At 58.3% G+C, this 24571-nt stretch overlaps 3 protein-coding genes across 3 annotated transcripts in view; 1 reads left to right on the forward strand and 2 right to left on the reverse strand.

Moving 5' to 3' along the window:
* The window catches only part of RRAS (RAS related), a 3408-nt gene extending 985 nt beyond the window's left edge, over window positions 1-2423 (reverse strand). The window contains exons 1-3 of the mRNA XM_065919389.1: window positions 2216-2423; window positions 317-404; window positions 102-204 (exon numbers count right to left, since the gene is read on the reverse strand). Of these exons, the coding sequence (XP_065775461.1) occupies window positions 102-204; window positions 317-404; window positions 2216-2368 (344 nt within the window). The 5' untranslated portion in view covers window positions 2369-2423. The remainder of the gene's footprint in view (window positions 1-101; window positions 205-316; window positions 405-2215) is intronic.
* A 1764-nt stretch (window positions 2424-4187) lies between these two features.
* Window positions 4188-17661, forward strand: SCAF1 (SR-related CTD associated factor 1). The gene is made up of 11 exons (XM_065926510.1): window positions 4188-4307; window positions 6977-7090; window positions 7336-7393; window positions 8085-8179; window positions 8492-8592; window positions 8678-8793; window positions 11732-14527; window positions 15077-15159; window positions 15362-15580; window positions 16853-16981; window positions 17230-17661. The coding sequence occupies exons 2-11, from the start codon at window positions 6983-6985 to the stop codon at window positions 17419-17421; spliced, it is 3897 nt and encodes a 1298-aa protein (XP_065782582.1). The 5' UTR covers window positions 4188-4307; window positions 6977-6982; the 3' UTR covers window positions 17422-17661.
* Window positions 17662-18871: 1210 nt separating this feature from the next.
* Window positions 18872-24525, reverse strand: IRF3 (interferon regulatory factor 3). The gene is made up of 8 exons (XM_065926511.1): window positions 24276-24525; window positions 23297-23469; window positions 22437-22608; window positions 22277-22347; window positions 21264-21450; window positions 20787-21167; window positions 19799-19914; window positions 18872-19143 (listed from the first exon to the last, which is right to left on the reverse strand). The coding sequence occupies exons 2-8, from the start codon at window positions 23459-23461 to the stop codon at window positions 18958-18960; spliced, it is 1278 nt and encodes a 425-aa protein (XP_065782583.1). The 5' UTR covers window positions 23462-23469; window positions 24276-24525; the 3' UTR covers window positions 18872-18957.
* Between the last annotated feature and the right edge of the window lie 46 nt (window positions 24526-24571).

Genomic DNA, 24571 nt, shown 5'->3' on the forward strand with positions numbered 1-24571 from the left:
TCAACACAAATGTTTATTTTTTATACTGCAGATGAAGCCAGAGGTCCAGCCAGCTGCTCTCTCCCCGCACCCCCTCCCTTCCCCCATCCCATCACTCTCACCTCTGCCTGTCATTAATGGCAAACACCAGCAGGAAGCCGTGGCCTGCACGCAAGTACTGTTCCCGCATGGCACCAAATTCCTCCTGGCCAGCGGTGTCCAGGACTGCAGAGAGAGAGAGAGAAGGGTCTCCAAGGGGACAAGGGTCCCACCAGCCACCCCCACGAGCCCTCAGCCCTGCCACCCTTCCCCCCACCATCGCTCCTGCAGTCCTCACTGTCTAGCCGGGCTGGCACACCATCCACAGTGCAGATCTTCGTGTAGGAGTCTTCAATAGTGGGGTCGTAGTCAGACACGAAGTAGGACTGGTGGGACGGGGAGAGGACCTCGTTATTGCGGCATCCCAGCAAAGGTGATGTAGCCTTGCCTCCGAGCCCTGACTTTCTCGGCCTCCTTCCTTCGGGGTCTCTTCCCCTCCCTGAGTCTGTCTCTCTTTGGGTCTCTGTGCCTTCCCATTGCCTTCCCCAGACTCTTTGCTGTGTCTCCTGCTCCTCTCTTTTTCTGGTATAAAGTACATTCCTGGCATCGTCATTACATCCTGGCTGTGTGGCACTGGACGAATCACTTCCCTTCTAAATCAGTTCCCCTCTCTGAACCTCCCTTTTATTATGTGAAAAATGAGGATAAAAATAGCTGTAGGCTTAATCCAGGGTTTGTGAGATTCAGGGAAAACCCCTGTTCAGTATTTAACACATCACGGGCATAATAGGTGCTTGGTTATTGGGAGCTGTTGCTGTGCAGATTATCTGCCTGTCTAGCTCTCTCTTCTCCTCCTCCTTTTTCTCTTCCCTCTCCCCCCCTCCTCCTCCCTCTGCCCCTTCTCCTCCTCCTCCCCGGGCAGTGTCTCCTCCCAAGGGAAGGTCCCGGTTCCAATCCGGCAGCGGAGAAGCTGCCCCGCCCGCAGGCCGGCCCCTCCCTTCCTGCCCGGTCCCGCCCGCCTCCAGCCAGGCTTTGGGCCAGTTTTGGGTCTGCCCCTGGGTGCAAGGGGCCCAGGGCTGGGGCCTTTCTCTACACAGACAGGGGCTCCCAGGCAGGTGCTGGCAGGGGTCTCTTGGTGGGAGAGCTCTGCGGTAGCATCTCAGTAGCAGACAGACACGTTTCTCGGGTTTCTCTGAGGTGGGAGGGTTTCCCTTGGCAATGGGGTGGAAGTTTCCCACGCAGAGGTGGGTTTTCAGGAGAGAAGTGATGACCTGGCATCTCGGGGTCTGCAGGCTGCATTCTGCCTGTTAGAGGGGTGTTTGGTGAGGGAGAGACCTAGCCCTAGGGGACTGAGGGGTGTGTCTGCAAAGGGGAAACTCAGTGGTGAGAACTGGGGGCTGAGCTCAGGAGCATCTGGGAGATTTGCCCTAGAATATAGAGTCTAGAGAGTCTTAAAGACCCTGGAGACGCATTTAAGATATCAGAGACACTCTCAAGGAGCAGGTCTCTCTGGGGGTGTCAGGAATCTGGGGGATTCCTCCATGGAGATGATTTGAGGACTAGCCAGATTTTCAGAGAGGGACTCGGGGAATCGGAGTGGAGGACGACTCAAGATGGAGAAGTGGTTGGTTTTCCTTGGGGAAGGCTGGCGGGGGGGAGGGTCTCGGTCTGGGGGAATGGGGGATTCCCAGAATTTGGGATCTTAGAGTTCTCTGGAATGGCCAGAGGGCAGAATCTGACTGGGGGAATCTCAGGGGCATTCTCCTAGTTAGGTTCTGGGTGGCTCAGAGGGGAAGCTCGGATCTGGGATTTGGAGGAGATGGGGCTCAGGGTGGGGGGAGGTGGCACCTGGGAGGGTGGGGGCCCGTGAGAGTGCTTAGGGTCTGGATGGGGTGACTTCTGGATTTAGGGTGCTCCCGGGAGGCACCCAGGGTCAGATCAGCAGGGAAGCGGGGTTTTGAGTACTAGGGATGGGGTGGTGGGTCTCAGGACTCAAGTATAGGAGGAAGGTCCCTCGTATGTGGGGGCGTGGAGGCCCCGAGGGGCTCAGAGTCACATCTGAGGGGATTTCTTTTAAGATTAGAGGGCCTCATGGAAGGTGCTGAGTGATGGATCGAGGGGAAACGGGAGCTCTGGGATCCTGCAAAGGGCTCAGTTCTAGGTCCCGGGGGCACCCCCCCGGGTGAGGGCCCTCTACCTGGATGAACTGGATGGTCAGTGCGCTCTTGCCCACGCCGCCGCCGCCCACGACCACCAGCTTGTGTGTCTCGCTGGGTGGGGGGTCCCCGGGTCCCGGCACCCCGCCCCGGGGCCGCCCCCGCCCTGTCCCGGACGCCGCCCCGCTGCTCATGTCGCCACCGCTGCCTCTGCCGCCGCTACCGCCTAGGGGGGAACCGGGCGGGGCGTAGGGGCGGGCCAAGCTAATAAGGCTACTGCATAATCATGAGCTCCAGCGAGAAGGGCTTGTGTCTCCGGACACTTAAGGAGGAGGCAAGGCCTGGGAAAAGGAGGAGCTATGCTAATAAGGGTAGGCGACCGGCGTTCGCCAAGAAGGGGAATTCCAAGTGGAGCGGGAGAATGCTAATAGAGAGCTGTGCTCACCCGGAGCGGCGCCACGCGCTCTCTGCTGGCGGGCCGCCTGGGGGCGGAGCTATGCTAATAAAGGCCTCATTCTCTCGGCGGACCGGTTGAGAAGATCGTTCGGGGTGGGGCTATGCAAATGAGAAACCCACCGATGCAGTTTCTTAGGACGCCATCCCCGAGGCCTTGTTCTAGTAGGCGGAGCTCAAGTACTCGCGCGCGGCCGTATATAGGCGCGCTCCGAGAAAGGAGCAAGTTTTGAAGGGAAGCTCAGCCTCCGACCTGGGATCCTAGCCAAACTCCCGACCCGGATGTCTGGGCTGGATGCTGGAGGCTCCGCCCGCTAAGGGACCCAGGCTTCCGGTCCCTGCTGTCCCAGCCAAGCGGAAGACAGACTGGGAGGGAAGATGGGGCCCTGGAGGGGGACAGCGGCTAGCTGGGCAGGGAGGGGCCGTGAGATCACTGCATTCCTAATTCATGAGCCAGCTCGCTCAAGCCGGGATGCCTGGGTTATGAATGGTCTAGGGTCAAGATTTCTGGGTCCTGAGAGAGGAGAAAGCTGAGACCCCAGGGTCTCTAGGGAGGTAAACCCAGACCCCTGAGTCCCTAGGAGAGAATAGGGCTGAAGGTTTGAACTCCTGGACCCTTGGAAGGAGGGGGCCAGGGGGTCCTTACTACTAGGTTCGGTAAAGGAGAGAGCTGAGAACCCAGACTCTTGGATTCAGTGGTTGCAGGGGCTAGGGACCGAAAGTCCTGGACCCGAGGAACTTAGTGAACCCGAACACCTGTGTTAGTGTAAGGTATTTGCTTGAGACCAGGAATGGTCTTTGGAAGACCAGAGGGTCTGACTCCTGGATCTAAAAGGAAGAAGCGCTCAGACTTCTGAGTCCCATGTGTGCTTAGTCGCTCTGTCGTGTCCGACTCCTTGCGACCCCATGGACTGTAGATTCATGGACTGTAGGCTCCTCTGTCCACGGGGATTCTCCAGGCAAGAATACTGGACGGGGTTGCCATGCCCTCCTCCAGGGAATCTTCCCAACCCAGGGATCGAACACAGGTCTCCCGCATTGCAGGCGGATTCTTTACCGGCTGAACCACAGTCCCATGAGGAGGGAAATATGAGTTCGGATACTCTGCTCTGAGTGAGAGGAGTTTGGGCTTTTCTGTTCTAAATGAGGCTGTAGGGTCGGGCTCCGAGGTTCTAAATTTAGCGAGGACTTGGTATCGGGATTCGGGGATCCCTAGAATGTAGGCGGGGCATCTTCCTACCAGTCCTGCATTTTTTTCCCTACGGCACACTCCGTGGAACTACAAGTCCCTTGCATCTGTCAAGCTGACCGCTCGTTACGTCACTTCCTTTTCCGCCGCTCTTTCCGCGCGCGTGCAGGGCACTATGGGGCTTAATCGCGGGCTACTGCAACCCCGCCCACTTCACCCCTCATCCCCTTGCTGTCCCCGCGCGGCAAAGGAGACGCGCGGACTACGCCTCCCGGCGTGCGTCGCGCGCACCCTGCCCATGTGTCCCGTTGGCTACTGGGAAACTGAGTCCGAAGCCTTCTCACCAGCCTTCGCCGTACCGTGCTCGGTACTTGAAGTCCCGGCAAGCTCGGCGGCGCTTTAGCTCCACCCCTCTCCTCCCTCTGCTCGCGAGCCCCGCCCCATCCCGCCCCGCCCCGCGCCGGGGCCGGAGCCGCAGCCCGAGCGGCGGGGTAAGATGGCGGCGGAGGTCCGGGCAGCGGGGCTCGGGCCTATTGGGGTGGGCGGGGCGGAGTCGGGTCGCTTGTTGTCCAGGGGTCCTCCCGGCACGCCGCAGGGCCTGGAGGGCTCGGCTGGGTGGCCTCGGGCCTGGTAGCGGCGGCAGAAGCTGGCGCCCAGAGAGGGGCCTTCTGAAGGCCCCGGGACGCATCTGTGGTGCCGGGGGGCATCTACGGGGCGTCCCCGAGAGGACTGGGGGCGTCAACAGGGCCTGGACTGAGACTGAAGCTTGCCTTCCATCATATAACTGCCTTGGGTCATTTCTGTGGGCACTGTTGAGCGTCTTTATGAGCTGACCGGAGGCTAGGGTCTGTTTAGAGGGTTCTGGGGCCATCTTGAGATCTTGTGATATGTCCCAGGGGTTAAAGAGATCTACAAGAGCTGGGGAGTATTTGCAGAGCCAACTATAGCGTCTGGGCTATGTCTGTTAGCTCTGGGAAGTGTGTGCACGGGCTGACCTGAGGATGCGGCTCACCTGCATGGGTAGGGGCCATTTAGGTGGGCCTGGAAGAACTCTTTCAGGACTAGGAAGTCTTTTATAGTCACCCAGAGGAGCAGGATGTACCCACTAAGGGAAGGAGACAAACACAGATGTGCTGAGAGAGGCGTGGATGGGTCTCCAGCTGTCTGAGGAGTGTCTAGTCTGGGTGACAGAAGGCTTGGGGCAGTTAGAAAGACCTGGAACCATCTAGGTGGCTTTGAGTGTGACTGCAGGAGTGCAGTCTCTATGCCTGGAGCAAATATGAATGCCTTTGGGGACCCGATAATTGCCTGGAAAATAAGACAATGAAGAGATTTGGAAAATTTGCTGGGCTGTATTGTACTTGCCCTTTCGAAAGTAATTGAAATGCAAAATGTTGAAAAATTATGCATGGCTCTGGGGCTACAGAGAGAGTTAAAATTAGTCCACACTGGTCTGGGAAAGTCCATAGGATCATCTAGAGTCATCTATTGCAGTGCTTCTCAAACTCTTTTGACCTTGATCTACAGTGAGAAATACATTTTTCATTGAGACTCAGGGTACACCGTCATATGAATTTAGTACTCAAGTCCCATTAATAATATTTCCATTTACTTGTGCTGTATGGTGAAGAAGCTTGTGTGTTTGATTTGCTTTGATGACAAGCTATTTGTGAAGCACTCAATTGCTACCAAGTTCGGGAAACTGATCTAGAGTGACCAAGCAGTGTCTGCAGAGGTTTTTCAGGTCTTAAAAGATGTAAGGAGCCCAGGGTGTGTCTGCAAAGCCTGAAGCATATCTAAATACACAAGGGAGGATCTTTATACCACAGGGGTTTTGAGGCTATGTAGGTCTGTAGTCAGCTCGTCTTGATTAAGCATCTCTTACCTCTTACACGACAGACACTGCCCTCCCGCGTACATAGTGTGTGCTCCCCGCCCCCCAGAGATGCTGGAGAGCAGCTCCAGGGCTGGGAACTGTCCAGGGGGGCTGATCAGGATGAAAGGTGTCTATGGGAGTTAGGGAAGGAGGTGCAAGCTCCTAGAGCTGGGAGGCGGTACAAGAGCTCTTTGAAAATCTGGTATGAGGCCGACCAGGACCGAGGTTTCTTTGTTTTGCACATATGCAACCGGCGGTGTGGGGGAGACCACAGTAAGGGAAACCTGGGCATTAAAGGCTAATGATAATTATTGTTACTCTGTGTAGAGGGCTTGGACTGTTAACTCTATGTCAGGAGGCAGTCTCCTTTCTCTGAGTTATAGTTTCCTATTGGACCCACTTGGAGTTAATGGATGGAGTTGGGGGTTAGAGGTTTTGAAGTTTTCTAGGACTGGATGCTGTTTTCAGAGTAGGAAATTTGATGGTCGCGGGGAAACGTACAGTGAAATATTCACGTTTTCTGAAGCCCTAATCAACACCCCCCCCCCCAACTCCGCAATCAGTCTGAAGAGTGATCTTTCAACCTCCACATGTAACCTAAGAATTTCTGTGACAACGCAAAGGCTTTAGCCACGCTTCCATCCAAGGGGCAGATAGGTGATTTGAGGTTGCTCCCTGTGGTGTCTGGTGGACAGCATTCCTGAAATGCGTGTTTTCATTTTCAAGGTGGCATACTGGTTTTGTAGATCATTGTATCCTAGTTCCATCTTCTATGTATAAATACATTCTGTCGGGTCCTTCACCATAGAGGAAAATCGATGCTTGAGGAAGTGGCGTGGCGTTTGAGGCACACGTGAGCACACTGGCACATTTCTCAGTTTAGGAAAGGTGGGTTTCCGAGACTTCCGGACACAGTATTCAACATCACAACTCGCCAGAAAAGAGTCTCGGCTCCTTTGGGGTCTTAAAGTTTGGTTGTGAGGGAAGCTGTGGGAACTGGGGAGTGGGATGTGGACATAGACTGGGAAGGCCGCCCTCTGACAGAGGAGGCAGCCGAAACTCAGACACATGAAGAGAGTTGCCCAAGCCCCTCCAGAGTCTACGCTGGGCCTGGGGCTTACTTGCGCCAGCCGGGGATGAGGTGGGGGTGGGGGGCGGAGGGGTGCTGAAGCAGATGCAGTGCTGGAGGCCACCAAGGCCTTCACGTCCATCGTCTCCTTCCGCCACCTGACACTGTGCTGCCCACGGGCCTCTACTCCAGACTCTGCCCCACTCCACCACTAGGTGACCATGGAGGAAGAAGATGAGTCTCGAGGGAAGACAGAAGAGTCAGGCGAGGATCGGGGCGACGGTCCACCAGACAGAGACCCTACACTTTCTCCTCCTGCTTTTATCCTGGTGAGGCTGTCAGACACCTGGGGCTGAGGGAGGGAGGGGCGGGGAGCTCAGATTCCGGGGCCCTGACTCCTGGACCCCCCAGGGAGGAGGGTTGGGGGCCAGGACTCTTGGCCTGTCTGTAGGGTTTGAGTCTGGTTGTAGAGGTGTCTGGAATGGCTGTGTTTCAGCAGCAGAGCTTGTGACCTTTGGAATGCATCTCTGACTGCTCTTTCTTTCCACCTTCTTCCCCTTCACCTTTCCTTCAGCGGGCCATTCAGCAGGCTGTGGGGACTTCCCTGCAGGGGGATCTGCCAAATGATAAAGGTATGATGGTGTCTGGTTCCTCCAAGACTCCTGCCGCATCTCTGCCTTCTTCCTCCTGCTCTCATTCATACACAGTTTCCCGAGGTCTCCCGGGTGCCCCCACTGGTGCTGGCACAGGGAGTCCCAGATGGGTTGGACTCTGTGTCTGTCTTGGTGGGGCTCACTGTCTGGTGGAGGGGAGACGCAGTCCCCACACAGAGGTAGCCCAAGGCAGCCCAGCTAGGCTAGTGTGGGGAGAGATGGAGTCTGGGAAGGCTTCAGTGAGGAAGTGACAGGTGACCTTGGTCTCTAAGGCCGTAGGAGCACTGTCTGGGGAAGCAGAAAGCCTGAGAGGCAGCAGGCATGCAACCCAGAGGCCACTGGACTGAGTTATGGGTCTTCGGGGCTGGCAGGCAGAGGGTGTTGGCAGGAGAGCCCAGTAAAGACTGGGTCACCGCAAAGCTCAGAGGCCAGGCTGATCTGTCTGGACTTTATCCTGGGGATGGCTGGGGGGACAAATTGGGTGAGAGAATTGGGGCCTCTGAAGAGTGTTGGTGGGACCCAGGTTGGGAGATGGTGGGATGGAGGCCAGGCGAGTAGGCAGATGTTCTTGGTTCCCTTGTCAAGAGCTAGGCAATCTCTTTCTTCCCTGCTCTACAAGGTCTCTGCCTCTAGTCCCCTGTCTCCAGTCCCCCAATCAATCTCTCTTCAGATGGCTCTCGGTGTCATGGCCTTCGATGGAGGCGCTGCCGGAGCCCACGATCAGAGCCCCGTTCCCAGGAATCTGGGGGGACTGACACGGCTACTGTAAGTAATTAGACGGGGCTAGGTACCTGGCCTCCTGGGGATGGGGCAGGAAGGTCGCTGGGGCCTGGGCCCCAGAGATGGCGCTGGGGACCCAGTCTCCTGGATCTGGGGTGGTGATCAGGGGCAGTGTGGGAGTGTCTGAGGGCCTGGTCCCTTGGGTCCTAGAGGCAGTCAGGTTGAAGGAATTGGTTGGATCCTCATGTTTTAGTATCTCAGATGTCTGGGTTACTGAGAGGTTGGGGCCTGGGGAAATGGTATGTGTGGTCCTCACATGAGCAGGCACAAGGTGGAACTCCTCCTGGCCTATTCCAGGTGTTGGACGTGGCTGCCGATGGTCTCCTTGCGGGGCTGGTGAGCATCCTGGATCCCCCAGACACCTGGGTTCCTAGCCACATGGACCTGCGGCCTGGCGAGTGAGTATCTGGGCTGCTGGACTGGGAGAGGCCCCGGCATGGGGGTCGCACGCACCTCTGAGGCTCTCTCCTCCCTGTCTTGCAGAAGCGAGGACATGCTGGAGCTGGTGGCCGAGGTCCGAATTGGGGATAGGGATCCAATCCCTCTGCCGGTACCCAGCCTGCTGCCCCGTCTCAGGGCCTGGAGGACAGGCAAAACGGGTATGTGGGGCCAGGGCCACCCTGGCAGGGGGTCAGCTGAGGCACTGAGGGAGCCTTAGCTGCTGTTGGTAGCAGTGATAATGCTGTTTGTGTCATTTAGACAAAACCTGTACCTTAACGTCTTCTTCCTGCTAGACTTCAGGAAAGGCTGTAAGCATGCACATGTTGTAAATAAAGCTGAAACTGACATGAGAGCTACTGCCTGGGAGCAGTGAGCGTGTGTTCAGGGCTCTGCATATCAGTGTAGCTGTGTTAGGAATTCGGCTCTCTGAGATGGGGGCTTCTCAGGCGCCGACTCCAGGAGGAGAAAAGTCTGAAAGAGGGAACGTTGTTCCTCGAAGTGGCATAGGCAGTTGCTTCGTGGTGGTCCTGAGCCCCAGGACCTTGAGTTTTTGTCTTCCGAGGTGGGCACCTGTCTGAGGGAGTGTCTACTCGCAGCCCCACACACGGTGCGGGCTGAACCGCTGAGCGCTGTAGAGCAGAGGGTCTGCCAGCTCTGGGCGTCTGAATCCCCACGGGGGATTTGTTAACCCACGGGTGGCCTGGCCCAGGGATGTGTGTGTGCGTGCCCGGTTGCTTCAGTCGTGTCTGACCCTTTGTAGCCCTATGAACTGTAGCCCGCCAGGCTCCTCTGTCCATGGGATTCTCCAGGCAAGAATCCTAGAATGGGTTATCATGCCCTCTTCCAGGGGATCTTCCCGACCCAGGGGTCAAACCCACGTCTCCTGAGTCTCCTGCATTGCAGGTGGATTCTGTACCCACTGAGCCACCGGGGAATTCTGACTAATTCCCCGGTTTTGCTGCCGCTGGTCCCTGGGGCCCTGATGAGAACCCTGGGCTCAGACTTCCCTTCTGCGTGTACATACTTACCGGGAACGGTGGGGAGGAGAGGAAGGCAGGGCAGTGGGTCAGCTGTGGGCAACTGTTCTGCCGGAGGCTCACACACCCTGTGAAGCAGGTCACGTTTTCTTTGTTTCTTTTTCCTCACATATGCAAGGTGACTTCCTTATCCACTAGACTCTGGGAGCATGGTGCTGGGGGCCCATCAGACTCTTGGGGGCCTTCAGGGGTCTTTTCATTTCTTGTATTATTTTTAAAAAGTTTATTCATTTAGGCCGCACCACTCGGCTTGCACTGTCAGTTCCCTAGCCAAGGGTTGAATCCTAGGCCTTGACAGTGAAAGCCCAGAATCCTAAGACCTGGAGTCATAGGGGATAAGTAAACAAGTGGGCGGACACTGTTACCTTATTTACTTATTTTCAGTCAGACCTTATTTACTAAACAGATGGTGGGTGGGATTTGGCCCCTGGGCCTTAAGTGATAGCCATAGGTGTGTCTGGATCCCGATAGCTGTCTTCAATAGGACCCTGAGGTTATGATCTGTTGTGCTTTTTTTTTTAAGGTTTATTTATTTTTTGCTGCACTGGGTCTTCATTGGTGCACTCAGGCTTTTTCCTTAGTTGCAGTGAGCAGGGGCTACTCAGTAGTGGTGGTGCGTGGCCTTCTCATTGCGGTGACTTCTCTTGTTGCGGAACGCGGGTTCAGTAGTTGTGGCACGTGGGCTTAGCTGCCCTGTGGCACGCATCAAACCCCTGTCCCCTGCGTTTGCAGGTGGCTTCTTACCGCACGGACCACCAGGGAAGCCCATGGGCTTGTTTTTCTTATCTTAGGTGTGTTTTCATCTTTATTTGGAATATGTTAAGAATGCAAGAAAAAGAAAAACTTAACCTGTAGTCCTGTTTTGCAAAAAAAAACAACTGTAAAGCAGCAGATGTTTGGTTCAATTTGCAGGCTTGGTTTTTGCCTGAGGTGGTTGTAATAACAGCTACTGTTGTCAGAGCTCCTGGCCAGAGAGTCCTTGAAGCAGAGATTTTTATCTCTTGTGCTGTTGTACTCTCAGTACCCCAAACTGCTCCTAATCGGTGATCAGAAAAAAGTGCTGAATGAATGAGTAGACTCCCATTTCATAGATGAGGAAACTGAGGGGTTGAGTCGCTTGCCTGTGGGCAGGTTGAGGTTGAGGGCTGGAGCCTGGGGTCCAGGTGGAAAGTGGACCCTGGTGCTACCCTCTCAGCCCCGGGCTTCTCCAGCACTGTCTACGTGACCCTGCCGAGGTCCCTGCTGGGGCAGGCGCCTGGCTGCTGTGTGTGGTGGAGAAAGTGGCCTCTGAACTCTGGTGTGTGTGTCTGAACCCTGGCCCCGTAACCTGGCCTGGGGGCAGCCCTGGTCACTTGGCTCTACACATGTGTAACTTGTGGTGTGGAGGCCATGAAGTGCTTCAAAAGCAAGATCTCGGGAAGGCAGAGGAAATAAGAAACGAAAGCCCGCTGCCTGCTGGGGTCAGTGATGTCTGAGTCCTGAGCAGATACTGCCCCGGGGATGGGGCTCATCAGACGGGATGGGGCTCATCAGACGGAATGGGGCTCATCAGACGGCCAGGGGCACATGAGGACTCAGCCTGTCGGGGCTCACCGGCTCTGCCACTTTGCACCTTCTCAGGCTCGTAGTAGGCCTTCTGTACAACGGGATGGATTCCCACAAGAGGGGCTTGACCCTGCAGGTGGCCCTAGGTTGGAAGCTGGCTCTCCAGTCCCCTTCCATGCCTCCTGTGGGAACGTCAGTGCTCTTGTTGGTTAGGGTGGTCTTGGGTCGCTGGCCTGCTTACCTCTCAGGATATGAGAGGGCAGCCTCCAGGCATCACTGACGGAGCTTGCACCAGGATCTCAGGGGAGATCCTCTGGGTCACAGTACCTACAGCCTGGAGCTGTTAGGAGCGTCCTCCGTGTTGACTGCTTGAAGCACTGGGAGCAGTGCCTGCTGGAGCAGTGAGTGAGGGCTGAGCGAGGGGGCCCAGCGGACAGGGTGCTGACTGCCTGCGTGCCCCTTGCCGCACCGGGACAGGCCCCTGACCCCCGCTGTCTCCGCTCTTCCTTCACAGTTTCTCCGCAGTCTCACTCTTCTCGACCCACCTGTGCCCGCCATCTCCTCACCTTGGGCACCGGAGACGGGGGCCCTGCCCCTCCCCCTGCTCCCTCCTCTGCATCCTCCTCCCCCTCCCCTTCACCCTCCTCATCCTCCCCTTCCCCACCTCCTCCTCCACCACCCCCGGCCCCCCCAGCTCCTCCTGCACCCCGGTTCGATATCTATGACCCCTTCCACCCCACCGACGAGGCCTATTCCCCACCGCCTGCTCCGGAGCAGAAGTACGACCCCTTCGAGCCCACGGGCTCCAACCCCAGCTCATCCGCGGGAACCCCCTCACCCGAGGAGGAGGAAGAAGAGGAGGAGGAAGAGGAAGAAGAGGAGGAGGAGGGCCTGTCGCAGAGCATCAGCCGCATCTCTGAGACCCTCGCAGGCATCTACGACGACAACAGCCTGAGCCAGGACTTCCCAGGTGACGAGAGCCCAGGCCCCGACCCCCAGCCCTTGCAGCCGACTCCAGCCCCTGGCACACCGCCCCAGGCCGACTCCACCCGGGCCGACGGAGCCCCCCGCCGGCGCGTCTTTGTAGTGGGGACCGAGGCAGAGGCCTGTCGAGAAGGCAAGGTCTCCGTGGAGGTGGTGACGGCTGGTGGAGCTGCCCTCCCGCCCCCTCTGCTGCCTCCGGGTGACTCGGAGATTGAGGAGGGCGAGATCGTCCAGCCCGAGGAGGAGCCCAGAATGGCGGTCTCCCTCTTCCGCGCCGGGGGCCGGGCAGCGCGGCCCCCACCCGCGGCGCCCCCTGCGGCCCAGCCCCCACCCCCGCCGCCCGCCCCCCGGGCCCCCGAGGGGGACGACTTCTTGTCTCTGCACGCGGAGTCCGACGGCGAGGGCGCCCTGCAGGTGGACCTGGGGGAACCGGCCCCCGCGCCGCCCGCCGCAGACACGCGCTGGGGCGGCCTGGACCTGCGGCGCAAGATCCTGACCCAGCGGCGCGAGCGCTACCGGCAGCGATCACCCTCGCCAGCCGTGGCCCCCGCCCCCGCCGCCCCCACCGGCCCGCCCACCCGCAAGAAGTCGAGACGGGAACGGAAGCGGAGTGGCGGCGAGGCCAAGGAGGCCGCCTCGTCCTCCTCCGGCGCGCAACCCGCCCCGCCGGCCCCGGCCTCCCCCTGGGACTCTAAGAAGCACCGCTCGCGGGACCGCAAGCCCGGCTCCCACGCCTCATCGTCCACCCGTCGCCGCTCGCGGTCCCGTTCCACCCGCCACCGCTCGCGGAGCACCGACCGGCGCCGCGGGGGCAGCCGCAGGTCGCGGTCCCGGGAGAAAAGGCGGCGGCGGCGGCGCTCGAACTCACCGCCTCCGGCCACCTCATCTTCCTCATCCTCCCGCCGCGAGCGGCACCGTGGCAAGCACCGCGATGGCGGTGGCAGCAAGAAGAAGAAGAAGCGGTCGCGGTCCCGGGGCGAGAAGCGCTCGGGGGACAGCGAGAAGGGCCCTGCCCCGGCGCAGCCGCCCTCCGGCTCCGCCTCCCTGGGCAGTGACCGTGACAGCCGCCGGCGGGGGGCCGTCCCGCCCTCCATCCAGGACCTCACGGACCACGACCTCTTCGCCATCAAGCGGACCATCACCGTGGGCCGGCCGGACAAGTCTGACCCCCGAGGCCCCTCCCCGGCCCCGGCCTCGTCCCCCAAGCGGGAGGTCCTGTACGACTCGGAAGGGCTGAGCGCGGAGGAGCGGGGCGGCAAGAGCAGCGAGAAGGACCGGCGGCGCTCGGGGGCTGCCTCCTCCTCCTCCTCCTCCCGGGAGAAGGGATCGCGGAGGAAGGCGCTGGACGGGGGGGACCGGGACCGGGAGAGGGACAGAGACAGGGACAGGGACAGGTCGTCCAAGAAGGCCCGGCCCCCCAAGGAGTTGGCACCCTCCTCGGGGCCCCCGCCAAAGCCCCCGGTCAGCAGCGGCTCGGGCTCCTCCTCCTCCTCGTCCTCCTCGTCTTCCCGGAAGGTGAAGCTGCAGTCCAAGGTGGCGGTCCTGATCCGTGAGGGCGTCAGCAGCACCACGCCCGCCAAGGAGGCCTCATCTGCCGGCCTGGGCTCCATCGGAGTCAAGTTCAGCCGAGACCGAGAGAGCCGCTCCCCCTTCCTCAAGCCAGACGAGCGGGCCCCTGCAGAGGTGGCCAAAGCAGCTCAGGGCAGCACCAAGCCCAAAAAGACCAAGGTCAAGGCCAAGGCTGGGGCCAAGAAAACCAAGGGGACCAAGGGAAAGACCAAGCCATCCAAGACCAGGAAAAAGATCCGCAGCGGGGGCAGCAGCGGCCCGGTGACGCTGAAGAAGTCCAAGGCGGATAGCTGCAGCCAGGCGGCGGGAGCCAAGGGGGCCGAGGAGACCTCCTGGTCTGGGGAAGAGCGGGCAGCCAAGGCCCCCAGCACCCCGCCCCCCAAGGTGGCCCCTCCGCCCCCTGCACTGACGCCCGACTCTCAGACTGTGGACAGCAGCTGCAAGACACCCGAGGTCTCCTTCCTGCCAGAAGAGGCAGCTGAGGAGGCTGGGGTCCGAGGTGGGGCAGAGGAGGAGGAGGAGGAGGAAGAGGAGGAGGAAGAGGAAGAGGAGGAGGAGCAGCAGCCGGCCACCACCACGGCCACCAGCACGGCAGCCGCCGCACCGAGCACCGCCCCGAGCGCGGGGTCCACAGCCGGTGACTCGGGGGCGGAGGACGGGCCTGCTCCCCGCGTCTCCCAGCTGCCCACCCTGCCCCCGCCCATGCCCTGGAACCTGCCCGCGGGCGTGGACTGCACTACTAGCGGTGTCCTGGCCTGTGAGTGTCCCCCGGGGGCCCAGGACAGGCGGGGCCAGACAGATGGGATCCGGGAGGAGAAGGTCGTATGGGGACGAGCTCGGAGGCAGCAGTGGCTGTGTAATGCCCAGCACCAGGAGGGCCTCAGGTGGGCGAGGGCCAGTCAGCATCTGTCCAGAAGACTCCACGATGTCTGGGTGCACTGGAAGAGAGCAGCAGGGGCAGCGGGCGGCTGGGCTGCTCCCGCACAGCCGGGAGGGCTAGGCTGTGGCCTGGGGTCTGCGTAGAGGCCGCCTGGAGTAGGCTTGGGGGAGGAACTGGGAAGAATGGGGAGAGCAGGGTCCCTTAGGGGACACTAGGAGTCTCTGCTAGACTGGGGAGTGGCCTGGAGTCCTGAGAACACACAGGCTGTGGGTGGGTTCCCTGCCTGAGGCCCCCTCTTCCTGGTTGGTCCTGAGCCGGAGACCTGCAGCCTGTTCTGGGAGCCAGGGTGGGAGCGAGGGGGCAGCAGTGGTTGGGGGAGGTTCATCCTCTCCTCTTGCATCAACTCCTGATCCCCACCTCCTGCAGTGACTGCACTTCTCTTCAAGATGGAAGAAGCCAATCTGGCGAGCCGAGCAAAGGCCCAGGAGCTGATCCAGGCCACCAACCAGGTGGGCTTCCCTGGGGAGGAGTCCCTGCTGCCCCCTCTCCTGTCCCCTGCTTCGGGTTAGGAGAGAACTACAGCAGGCTCTGGGGCAGGGTATTGGCCGGAAGAGGAGCCTGTTGCCTCTGGGACTGTTGGAAAATCAGGGTGGGAACAGGGGTACCAGTTCCATCTTCCCCTCCTGCTTATCCTCCAACCTTTCCTCACAGATCCTCAGCCACAGGAAACCGCCCTCAAGTCTGGGGGTGACCCCAGCTCCTGTGCCCACCTCCCTGGGTCTGCCCCCTGGCCCCTCCAGCTACCTGCTGCCTGGCAGCCTCCCCCTGGGAGGCTGCGGCTCCACCCCTCCCACCCCCACTGGGCTGGCTGCAGCATCTGACAAGAGAGAGGGCAGCAGCAGCTCCGAGGGACGTGGGGACACAGACAAGGTGAACTGGGCTTGGGAGAGGTGGGTTGATGGTGACAGTTTTACCAAGATCGCAGGCAGATACTGAGATGCAGGGGCCCGAGGAGAGCTGTGGACTGATGCCCCAGATGAGGACTTAGATAAAAGGGAAGTCATGCAATTGTAAGGAAGGAAACTTGTCTTTGATTAGACTTGGTGGGAGAGGGGTGCTAGGCAGGTTTTTTAAGAGTTCCATATAGAGATGGGGTGGGGGTAGGGAGATAGATGGATATGGTTATAAAGACACTCATATTTATACATATACCCACTGCAGTCTGCCCCTTGGTTACTTGTCTTTTTTTCTCTGACCCCAGTCTTTTTGTGTAAGCGGAGCACAGGGTGGTATACAAATGAAAAATCAAGTGTCTGTTGGTGGACGGAGGGAGGAAGAAAGGATACAGGGCAAGCAGGGGTTTTTTCTGCTGCTTTATCTGACTCCTGGGCCTTGGCTTGTGTGCCTTTTTTTGGTCTGGATGCTGGTCACTTGTCTTGTCACCAGATAATGGCGCTCTTCAGCCTTTCTGCAGCCCTCGTACGGTGCCAGAAGGCCGTCAGAACAAACCCCGTGTGAAGGGAGATGGGCCACTGCTTTGGTGGACACTCGTCTGTGGCCCGTCCATGGGCTGCAGGACAGGGACAGTGTGGGCTCTGTGGTGAGCAGCAGGTACCTGTTCCGCCAGCGAGTCTGCCCTGTTTGTTCCCTGCTGTTGTTGTCTCGGCACATCTGAGACGGAGGTGGGCCACAACCCCTTTCTCTTGGCCACATCTCTAGAACCCACTCCTGTGGGGCTAAGGAGGCCTGAGGAGACGCCCTGGGGTGGCCATGGCTCCCCTAGCAGCTTGCCCGACAGTTGGCATTCTTGTCTCCTGGGAGATGCTGGCCCTGAAGTGTGGGGTGTCCTGCCCTCCCGGGCCTCATTTTGCTGCTCCCATCTCTCTGAGGCAGCAGGGAGCAGCCGCCTGGCTCAGGTCTGTCTGCCTAATAGACTAAAGGGCAGTGGACACGTGGATCCTGGTCGGGGATGCCTGGGCCAGCCCAGCGTCCAGCCTGGAGGAAATGCTGGTGACACTGAGAGGCCCAGGCCTGGCCCGGCCGGCTGGGGTTTCTACAGCAAGGGCAGACCTTCAGGAGGACTTCACCTCCGGGGGCTGCTGGGTGGTCAGGAAGTCTGAACCAGCAGGCCAGTGAGTGGAGGCAGAGTTCTGCAGAAACTCACCTGCTGTCTCTTCTTCCCACCCTGTCACCACCTCCCAGTATCTGAAGAAGCTGCACACACAGGAGCGGGCGGTGGAGGAGGTGAAGCTGGCCATCAAGCCGTATTATCAGAAGAAGGATATCACCAAGGAGGAGTACAAGGACATCCTGAGGAAGGCCGTCCACAAGGTGGGCCCAGAGGAGACAGATGCGCGGGGGTGGGCAGGGGGAGACGCGGAGAGTGGTGGGTGTGAGCGGACAGGCAGGCAGACAGTGGGTCAGTCCGGAAGGTGAGAGGGCGATAGGATTTCCTCCAGCCCACCCAGGCCTGTTCTGGTGGCATCAGGGGCAAGGTCAGATGGCCTGGACCTGAGGGCGGGCCTCTCACCCGGGGGCCCTGGGGGCTAGTGGTGACTGCGGCTGCCCCTTGCCCCCAGATCTGCCACAGCAAAAGTGGGGAGATCAACCCGGTGAAGGTGAGCAACCTGGTGCGCGCCTACGTCCAACGCTACCGCTACTTCCGCAAGCACGGCCGCAAGCCAGGGGACCCTCCGGGGCCTCCGCGGCCACCCAAGGAGCCGGGACCCCCTGACAAAGGTGGCCCGGGCCTGCCCCTGCCCCCTCTCTGAGATTCCCGGCCCCGCCCCTTTCTTCCTTCGCTGCCTCTCTGGAATTCTGGACGTATTTATGGCTCCGTCTCCCCATGTCCCTCCCCCGTCAGTGGGATGATTGGGGGAGGGCTGCTGTGGGAAAGAGAGCCCCCTGCCCCACCCCATGCCCATCTCCCTCGCCCCAGAGCCTGTGCCCAGCGCCCAGACCCTTTGTTCGTGCCCCTCCCTCAGTTTCATTAAAGATTTCATGAAATGTTACCCCTGAGCCCCATGATTTTTAGCCCTTCTCAGAGTCCAGTTTGGGGAAGTGTTGGGGAGGAGACTTGGCCCAAGTGAGAGGGTGGTTAGCGGGGAGGGTAGACGGTGTGACTTGGGGCATGGGCAGCCGTCGCATCGGGCCTCTTCCTTTGTCTGTAAAGTGGGGGCTGTGAGGACTGGGAAAGACCTGTGGCAGGTGAAGCACTTGGAACCAGACCCAGGAGCTCCGCAGCTTGTTGCTCTTGACAGTGGTGGGGAGGGGAGGGCGGGGTCTCCACACCACCTGATCACTGTCTGCCCCGCTCAGGGCACCTGGGTGCTATCTGTCTACCTTGGAACTGCCCCAGAAACCCGATCTTTGTCCTCCATTCAGTTGGATTCTTTCCTGCTTCCCTGAGGCCGGGGTGATCTAACTGACTCCCCCGCGATGGAGGGAAACTGAAGCATAGCGCAGCAAGGGCCACACAGTAAGTCAGGCCTCTGTCAGCCCGTGTTGTTTTTTTTTTTTAAAGTAGAAGTAAATAGAATTGTGTCACATGGGTTGATAGGACCTTGGAAAGGTAGTTTTTTTCTTAACTTTTTATTTTGTATTGGAGTATAGCCGATTAACAATGTTGTGATAGTTTCAAAGGGGGCAGCAGAGGGACTCAGCCATACATACACATGTATCTGTTCCACCCGCCACGTCCATCAGTTCCTATTACCCAGAACCAGGAGTGACGAGGCGAGGTGGGAGCATCCAACCCATGGGGGTGGGTGAGAACTTCTTTACAACTGGCCTTTGCAGGCCCATACAGAGGGAGCCTCGGGCCCAGAAAGGGAAAGGACTGGCCCGAGGTCACCCAGCAGGAGTTGAGAACAGTACCCAAGGCCCTTGACAGAGTCTCTGCTTCTGGACGTTGGCTTGAACTGTGTATAGGCAAGATGGATATTCCAAATTGAGCCCAAAGGCCACCCTCAAAGCAGCCATTTTGAGAATGAGACCTGGATTCTGACCTGCCTTGTTTTCCTATTTTGTGACCTTTGTTCCTCTCCAAGACTCAGTCTCTTGGTCTCTAAAACAGGGGTGACTCACTAGGTCCCAGAGAAGTGAAGCATCAGCTGGCCCCTTGCACAGTGCCTGGCCCTTAGGCGTGAGCACCTAGGATGTGAGTGGCTTGCACAGGTGGATAAACGGGCCTTAAGGAGGAATAACCCCTTGCTTGGGTCAGGGCTGGCCCAGGGACACTGAACACCAGACACACAGTGATGACCGTGGCCAGAACCAGTTTATTGGTCGAGATGAAGGGCTCGGGCTCAGGCCTCCCCGGCGACCTGGAAATCCATGTCCTCGACCAGATCCTGGAGGCAGGCCATGTACTGGTCTGAGGTGAGGGAGAGTGGCTGGCTGTTGGAAATGTGCAGGTCGACAGTGTTCTCCAGGGAGGAGGCACCCCCTTGCCGCGCTATGTCTACAAGAACCCTGAGGCACATGGGGACAACCTGTGGGAGATGGGGGAGAAATTGTCAGGAGACACCCAACACCATCCACTACCCAGATGGGGTTGAGTAGACTACAAGTCCCAGCATCCCCCACTGTACCCCAGGATGACCCATTAGGCCCAGGCCTGGGAATTGTAGTTTTCCCCATATTCACACCCAGGTTTCGTTCAGTTCAGTCTCTCAGTCGTGTCCAACTCTGCAACCCCATGGACTACAGCACGCCAGACTTCCCTGTCCATCGCCAACTCCCGGAGCTTACTCAAACTCATGTCCATCACATTGTTTATGTCATCCAACCATCTCATCCTGTCGTCCCCTTCTCCTCCCGCAACCAAGGGAGGCCACCAAAACTCCTAGGGCCAAGGCTGCTGAGGAGTTCCTAGAAGCTAGGGCTCAGCAGCTGGTGCTCAGAAGGACTCTTGGGAGCTGAAGTACCTCACACGGGCTGCTAGGACTTGTAGTCCACCAACTTCCACATGGTTGGGTGAACTCAAAATAGGCTCTGGGAGAAAGGCCATTGGAGGGACACACAGAAGCCCCTGAGGAAGAACTGGCAGTTGCAGAGACTGCCAGAAGAACTATGGGAGTTGTTTCTGGAAGCAGCCTCCCTTTTAGAATCCACTCCTCAGCTCCAGGAGCCTGGGGCTGGCAGTACCTTGACCATCAGAAGCCTCTTGATCCATGGCTGGTCCTGGGGCCATGCCTGCCCCACACAGAACCAGAGGGTATAGAGTGGTGAGCGTCTGCTTCCTTCGATAAAGGCGATCAGATCTGGGGGCCGAGGAACAGAGAGTCAGGGATGGGAAGAAGACTTTCTACCTGCCCCCTCCCCCCTCCCCCCAAACCCCATTAACATCCTTACCTTCTCTCCTGATCAAAAGCCCAGCATACCTCTGCCACCATGACTGGGGGCAGTTAATTTGGGGAAAGCCCCTCCAATTATGCACAAGCTTAAATATTCCTCCTCCCTCCCTCTCATCAAGATGCGGTAGGGAGGTGAACCCCATCCCCACCCCCGACCCTGCCCAGAGCCCCAGTGTTTGGATGGGGAAACAGGCCCAGGAAGGGCGTTCTACTCAAGGATGCTCAGTGGTTCTGTAGTACCAGGTCAGTGGTGGTTACTGCTCTTTAACCCCTCAAGGCCACACTGTCCAATATGTAACCATTAGCCATGGCTATTTAAGTTTTAATTGTATCTAATTAAAATCAAATAAAACTTAAAATTCACTTCCTCATTTTCACTCACCTCCTCTAAATACTCAGCACCCACATGCAGCTAGTAGATAGCATGCTGGGCAGTGCAAATACAGTGCTATTTACATCACTGCACAAAAGTCTATTCGGATAGCAAGCCTCTAGAGGATATCTTTCTCCTGCGTCTGTCTTTCCACCACAGTTGGTAATAATGATAACAATTCTGGCAGCTAATTCCCTGAGCAGCTTCTGTATGCTGGGCCTGAGCCCCCTGCCAGCTCCAGGCAGGTAGGGAGAGGGAGGGGACAGTCTGCAGATTTCACAGGTTCAGAGCAGCCCATCCTTCTCCCCAGGTTCAACCACAAGCAGAGCAGCAGGGTCTGAATTCAATCTCCAACCTCCTGACCCCAGAGATTTCCACCACTGTTGCCTTGCCCTGCCTCACTCACCTGCTATGAAGGGCCCCAGGTTGAACACACCTCCTTCCCTGTCCTTCGGGACCTCGCCGGCAGGCTTGTGGCCACAGCTGGGGAGGAGTTCCTCGCCTACAGCCCAGTACACGTGGCAATGCCCCAGCCTCTGGGCGCAGAGCCACTGCCCAGCCCTCCACAGGGCCAGCCCCCCGCCCAGGCAGCTCAGCACCCGCTGCACGTAGCCGGTCACGCTCTGGTCTGTCAGGGACGCCGCGGGGTCCGGCAGTTGTATTGGCTGCCCAGGCAGCATCCTGTCCCCTGCTTCTGACCCCACCAGCCGCAGGCCCCCAGGGCAGAAGATGGTCTGCTGGAAGACTTGGCAGCCCCGGTAGAAGGCAGTCACCTCGAATTCCCAATCTGAGCAGCAGCGGCCATACCGTGAAGGGAGAGAGAGCATTAGAGGGGGTTCTCGACCCGGGTCCTGGCCCCTCCTGCCCCGCAGCTGGCACTCACCTTCCTCATTCGCCAACAGCTGCTTCAGGGGGTTTTCAGAGAGTCCCGAGTTTGGGCAAAGAGCAGGGATGTCTGAGTCGGGGCTCAGCAAGAGCTGAGGGGGTTTCTCAGAGGACACAGTCAGATTCGAGGGCCCTCTTTCTGGGCTCAAATCTATGTCACTCAGTAACTTCTCCACAATGTCTTCCTGGACAGGAAAAAAAAAGATCCAGGTGTTTCCATGGCCTTTTCTGGAGACTTCCCACTAACCAAGCTTTGTGTTCAGCCATGTGGAGACCCAGAGAGGAGACAGACCTGAGCTTTGCCCTCAAGGGGCTTCCAGCGTGGGGGAGACACAGCCACCAGCACAGTAAAAGATATACAGCTTAGGTGTATGCTGGGCACTACAATGGCCCGAGGGGAGCAGCTAATTCCAACCCGAGGATCCGGCTCTTTGCAAGCAAGACCTGGGCAGAGAGGGCTTTCCCTGGTGGTCCAGTGGCTAAGATTCCACACTCCCAATCCAGGCAGCCCTGGTCCCATCTCTGGTCAGGGAACTAGATCCCACATGCTGCAACTAAGAGTTTGCATGCCACAATTAAGACCTGGTGCAGCCAAATATTTTTTTAAGAAGACCTGGGCAGAGAAGTCTCAGTAGAATTTCAGAGAGGACTTTCCCTGGCACAGACATCAGCAAGATCAAGGATAGCGAGGTTCTGAGCTTGCAGGAGGCTGAGAGAACCCTGCACAAGGAGGAAAGCTGTCAAATCTTGGAAAGGTGGGTTGGGGCCTTGAATGCCTGGTGAAAGCTCTGAATTTTCTCTTGATGATGGCGCTGGGAAGCCATGGAAGGGCTGTGAACAGGGAAGGGTCAGGGGCAGACCTGGGTCAGGTTGAGGACAGACTGCAGGGGGGAGAATGGAGCCTGGGGTGACGGTCCCGGGGGAAGATGACGACATCTGGACAGGCTGGTGAGGACACAGAGAGGAGATGGGGTAGAGGCTGAGGGCAGCATGGCTGGGGAGCCTTCTTACCTGAGTATCAGAGGTACTGTGTCTGCCATTGTTGTCTTGAGAGATATCTGGCTCAGGTATGTCCCTGACTCCTGTGGAGAAAAGTGGGGAGTGTAGTGGCGGCCCTGGGAACACTCGAAATCCCATCCCTCTAAGGGAAGCCTCACTAAGGGAAGCACACCTGAGCTCACAAACTCATAGATCTTGTGCGGATCGTGGGAGTCCTTGCTGTGGTCCTCCGCTAAACGCAACACTTCCTTCCGGTTCAGGGCAGACCGGAAATTCCTCTTCCAGGTGGGCAGGTCGGGCTTATCCTTCCCAGGAGTATAGGCACCACTGGCTTCAGCCCAGGCCTAGGGGACCAGTGGTGCCAAGATAGTGGGGAAGATGACTTAGACCTTGCTCCAGGGGTCCTAACCCTGTCTCCTCTTGCGCTAACACCATCCTCTCCGCTAACACCATCCTCTCCTAACGTTCTAACTTGTCAAGGTTCCATCCCCAAATTCTCAGATTCTTTGTGCCCCAAGTCCCTCTACCTCTTCCCTTCAAAAACCTGTGCTTGCTAAGCCAGCCTTCCAGGTCCCAGTGAATGTCTGCCACCAACTTGTCCGAGGACACGCTCTGTAATAACCTCGGCCCCTCGCACTCTACCTCGGCTTACCACCACCGGTGTATCCCAGTTTGGTGGTAAGAAACCTCAGCTTCAGGGCCAAGTCTCGCCTCTAATATTCCAAGACCGGCCCTCAGAAATCCTACAACCAAGATTCCCACCCCAGGGACCTCTGAACCACCCAGGGTGCATTTCCTTCCTTTTCCGGTTCTATTCCCAGAACCAGGAGACTCCAGTCCTGACTGCTCTCCCACACCAGTCTGCGGATCCTACCACCTTCTCCCTTTCGAGTTCTAACTCCACCCACTTCCACCAGCCAGCATAAATAGCAGACAGCTCCAGGTGCGCTAGCCCCGCCTTCTCGGTCCCGCCCCCCCGGAACCGCCCCGCCCCGCCCCCCTAGGGGGCCAACCCTCCCTACTCGCACGCACCTGGAAGATGCCGAAATCCTCCTGCTGGGCATCCTGCCGCAAGCCGTGCTTCCATGGGATGCGGAAACGCGTGCGGCTCTCGTCCAGCCAGGCCACGCCCTCCCACTCCCCTCGGTCCAGCTGAGATATCAGCCAGGGCAGTATCCGAGGCTTTTGGGTTCCCATGGTCTGGCCTGCGCGCAGAGAATACTTCTTGGGCACAGGCGGCCTCCCAGGCCCGCCCAGTCGGAGGGTTCCGCACCCAGACCTCCGTCTCAAGGGTCACGTCGCAGGTCTCTAACCTATATTTTCTTAGGGTACAGAAGACCTTCTCCCATCCTCCACGGAGGCTCTCTAAATTCAGCGAGGACTCCCTCCAAGCCCATTTTACACCCCTCCCCTCTTTCCCCCAGCTTTTGCTGTGTAGATATCTCTACTTCCCTCAATTCCGCCGGTGTAGACCTTCTGTCTTCCATTGAATACCTCTCCCTCCCACCTACATCACCCAATGCAGATACTCCCAGCTCCAGGTAGCGCCCTCTCTCTAATTACTGCGGTGTAGATGCTACTGACCTGCAGACCTCCACCTTCCGCCCTTACCCCAGTGAATAGACCCTTTTACAGTTCCGCCACGCCGCCATGATCCTTTCACCCATTTCCACCGTAGACCACCCACAGTCTCTCCCAAACAACCTCACCCAGGGCATGTCCTCACTTTCTAGAGTGGACTGCCTCCCATTCGTATGAGTGATCCTTCTCTCCCGAGATCCGGCAATATAGATGCCTCCTCTCCCCTCCTCCCTGCTACTCCTAAGTTTGTTTGTTGGTTTGTTTGTTTACAGCCGACCTCGGCGCCTGCTATTGCTTCACGTTTTTCCCTGCTTGCTTCACTTTCCCCAGATTACAACAAAACCCGCCTTCTACACTGTCAGTGCAAACCCATCCTTTCTCCGGTTCCTCACTCCTGGACGCCACCAGCCCCTCAGTTTTTCCGTGTTACCTAAGTGTCGGGTCGGGGCGCGCAGGGTGCCAGGGCCCAGCCCTGTCTTTGGGGTCCCGTAGCTCTCGAACTCTCAGCTTGCACACCCCCACTTCCCGTCAGTTGAGCTTTAGAGGTGGGGCTTCTTTTTCTCTCGATTTCTCGAAATGAAAAGGGCTCGATCGTCGTTTGGGTGACAGACTCCAGAACCAAAGAGGCGGCTCAGAGAGCCGTGACGTCCGCTCATCTCCCACCCCATGCCCTTCTTGGGTTTTCCGACCATTGGCATGCTGGGAAAGTCGCAAGCAAATTAGGCG

Source organism: Muntiacus reevesi, chromosome 2 (genome assembly GCF_963930625.1).
Source record: "Muntiacus reevesi chromosome 2, mMunRee1.1, whole genome shotgun sequence".
In the NCBI taxonomy this organism is placed as follows: Eukaryota; Metazoa; Chordata; class Mammalia; order Artiodactyla; family Cervidae; genus Muntiacus; species Muntiacus reevesi.

What these genes read in the sequence shown, in the direction of transcription:
- SCAF1 (XM_065926510.1), top strand. Translation starts at nt 6,983, where the DNA reads ATGGAGGAAGAAGATGAGTCTCGAGGGAAGACAGAAGAGTCAGGCGAG. An exon ending in GGATCTGCCAAATGATAAAG is followed by an intron (nt 7,394 to 8,084) that starts GTATGATGGTGT and finishes ATCTCTCTTCAG; the next exon opens with ATGGCTCTCGGTGTCATGGC. An exon ending in CTGGAGGACAGGCAAAACGG is followed by an intron (nt 8,794 to 11,731) that starts GTATGTGGGGCC and finishes CTTCCTTCACAG; the next exon opens with TTTCTCCGCAGTCTCACTCT.
- IRF3 (XM_065926511.1), bottom strand. Translation starts at nt 23,461, where the DNA reads ATGGGAACCCAAAAGCCTCGGATACTGCCCTGGCTGATATCTCAGCTG. An exon ending in GCTGTTGGCGAATGAGGAAG is followed by an intron (nt 21,168 to 21,263) that starts GTGAGTGCCAGC and finishes GCTGCTGCTCAG; the next exon opens with ATTGGGAATTCGAGGTGACT. An exon ending in CCTGGGGCCCTTCATAGCAG is followed by an intron (nt 19,915 to 20,786) that starts GTGAGTGAGGCA and finishes CTCGGCCCCCAG; the next exon opens with ATCTGATCGCCTTTATCGAA.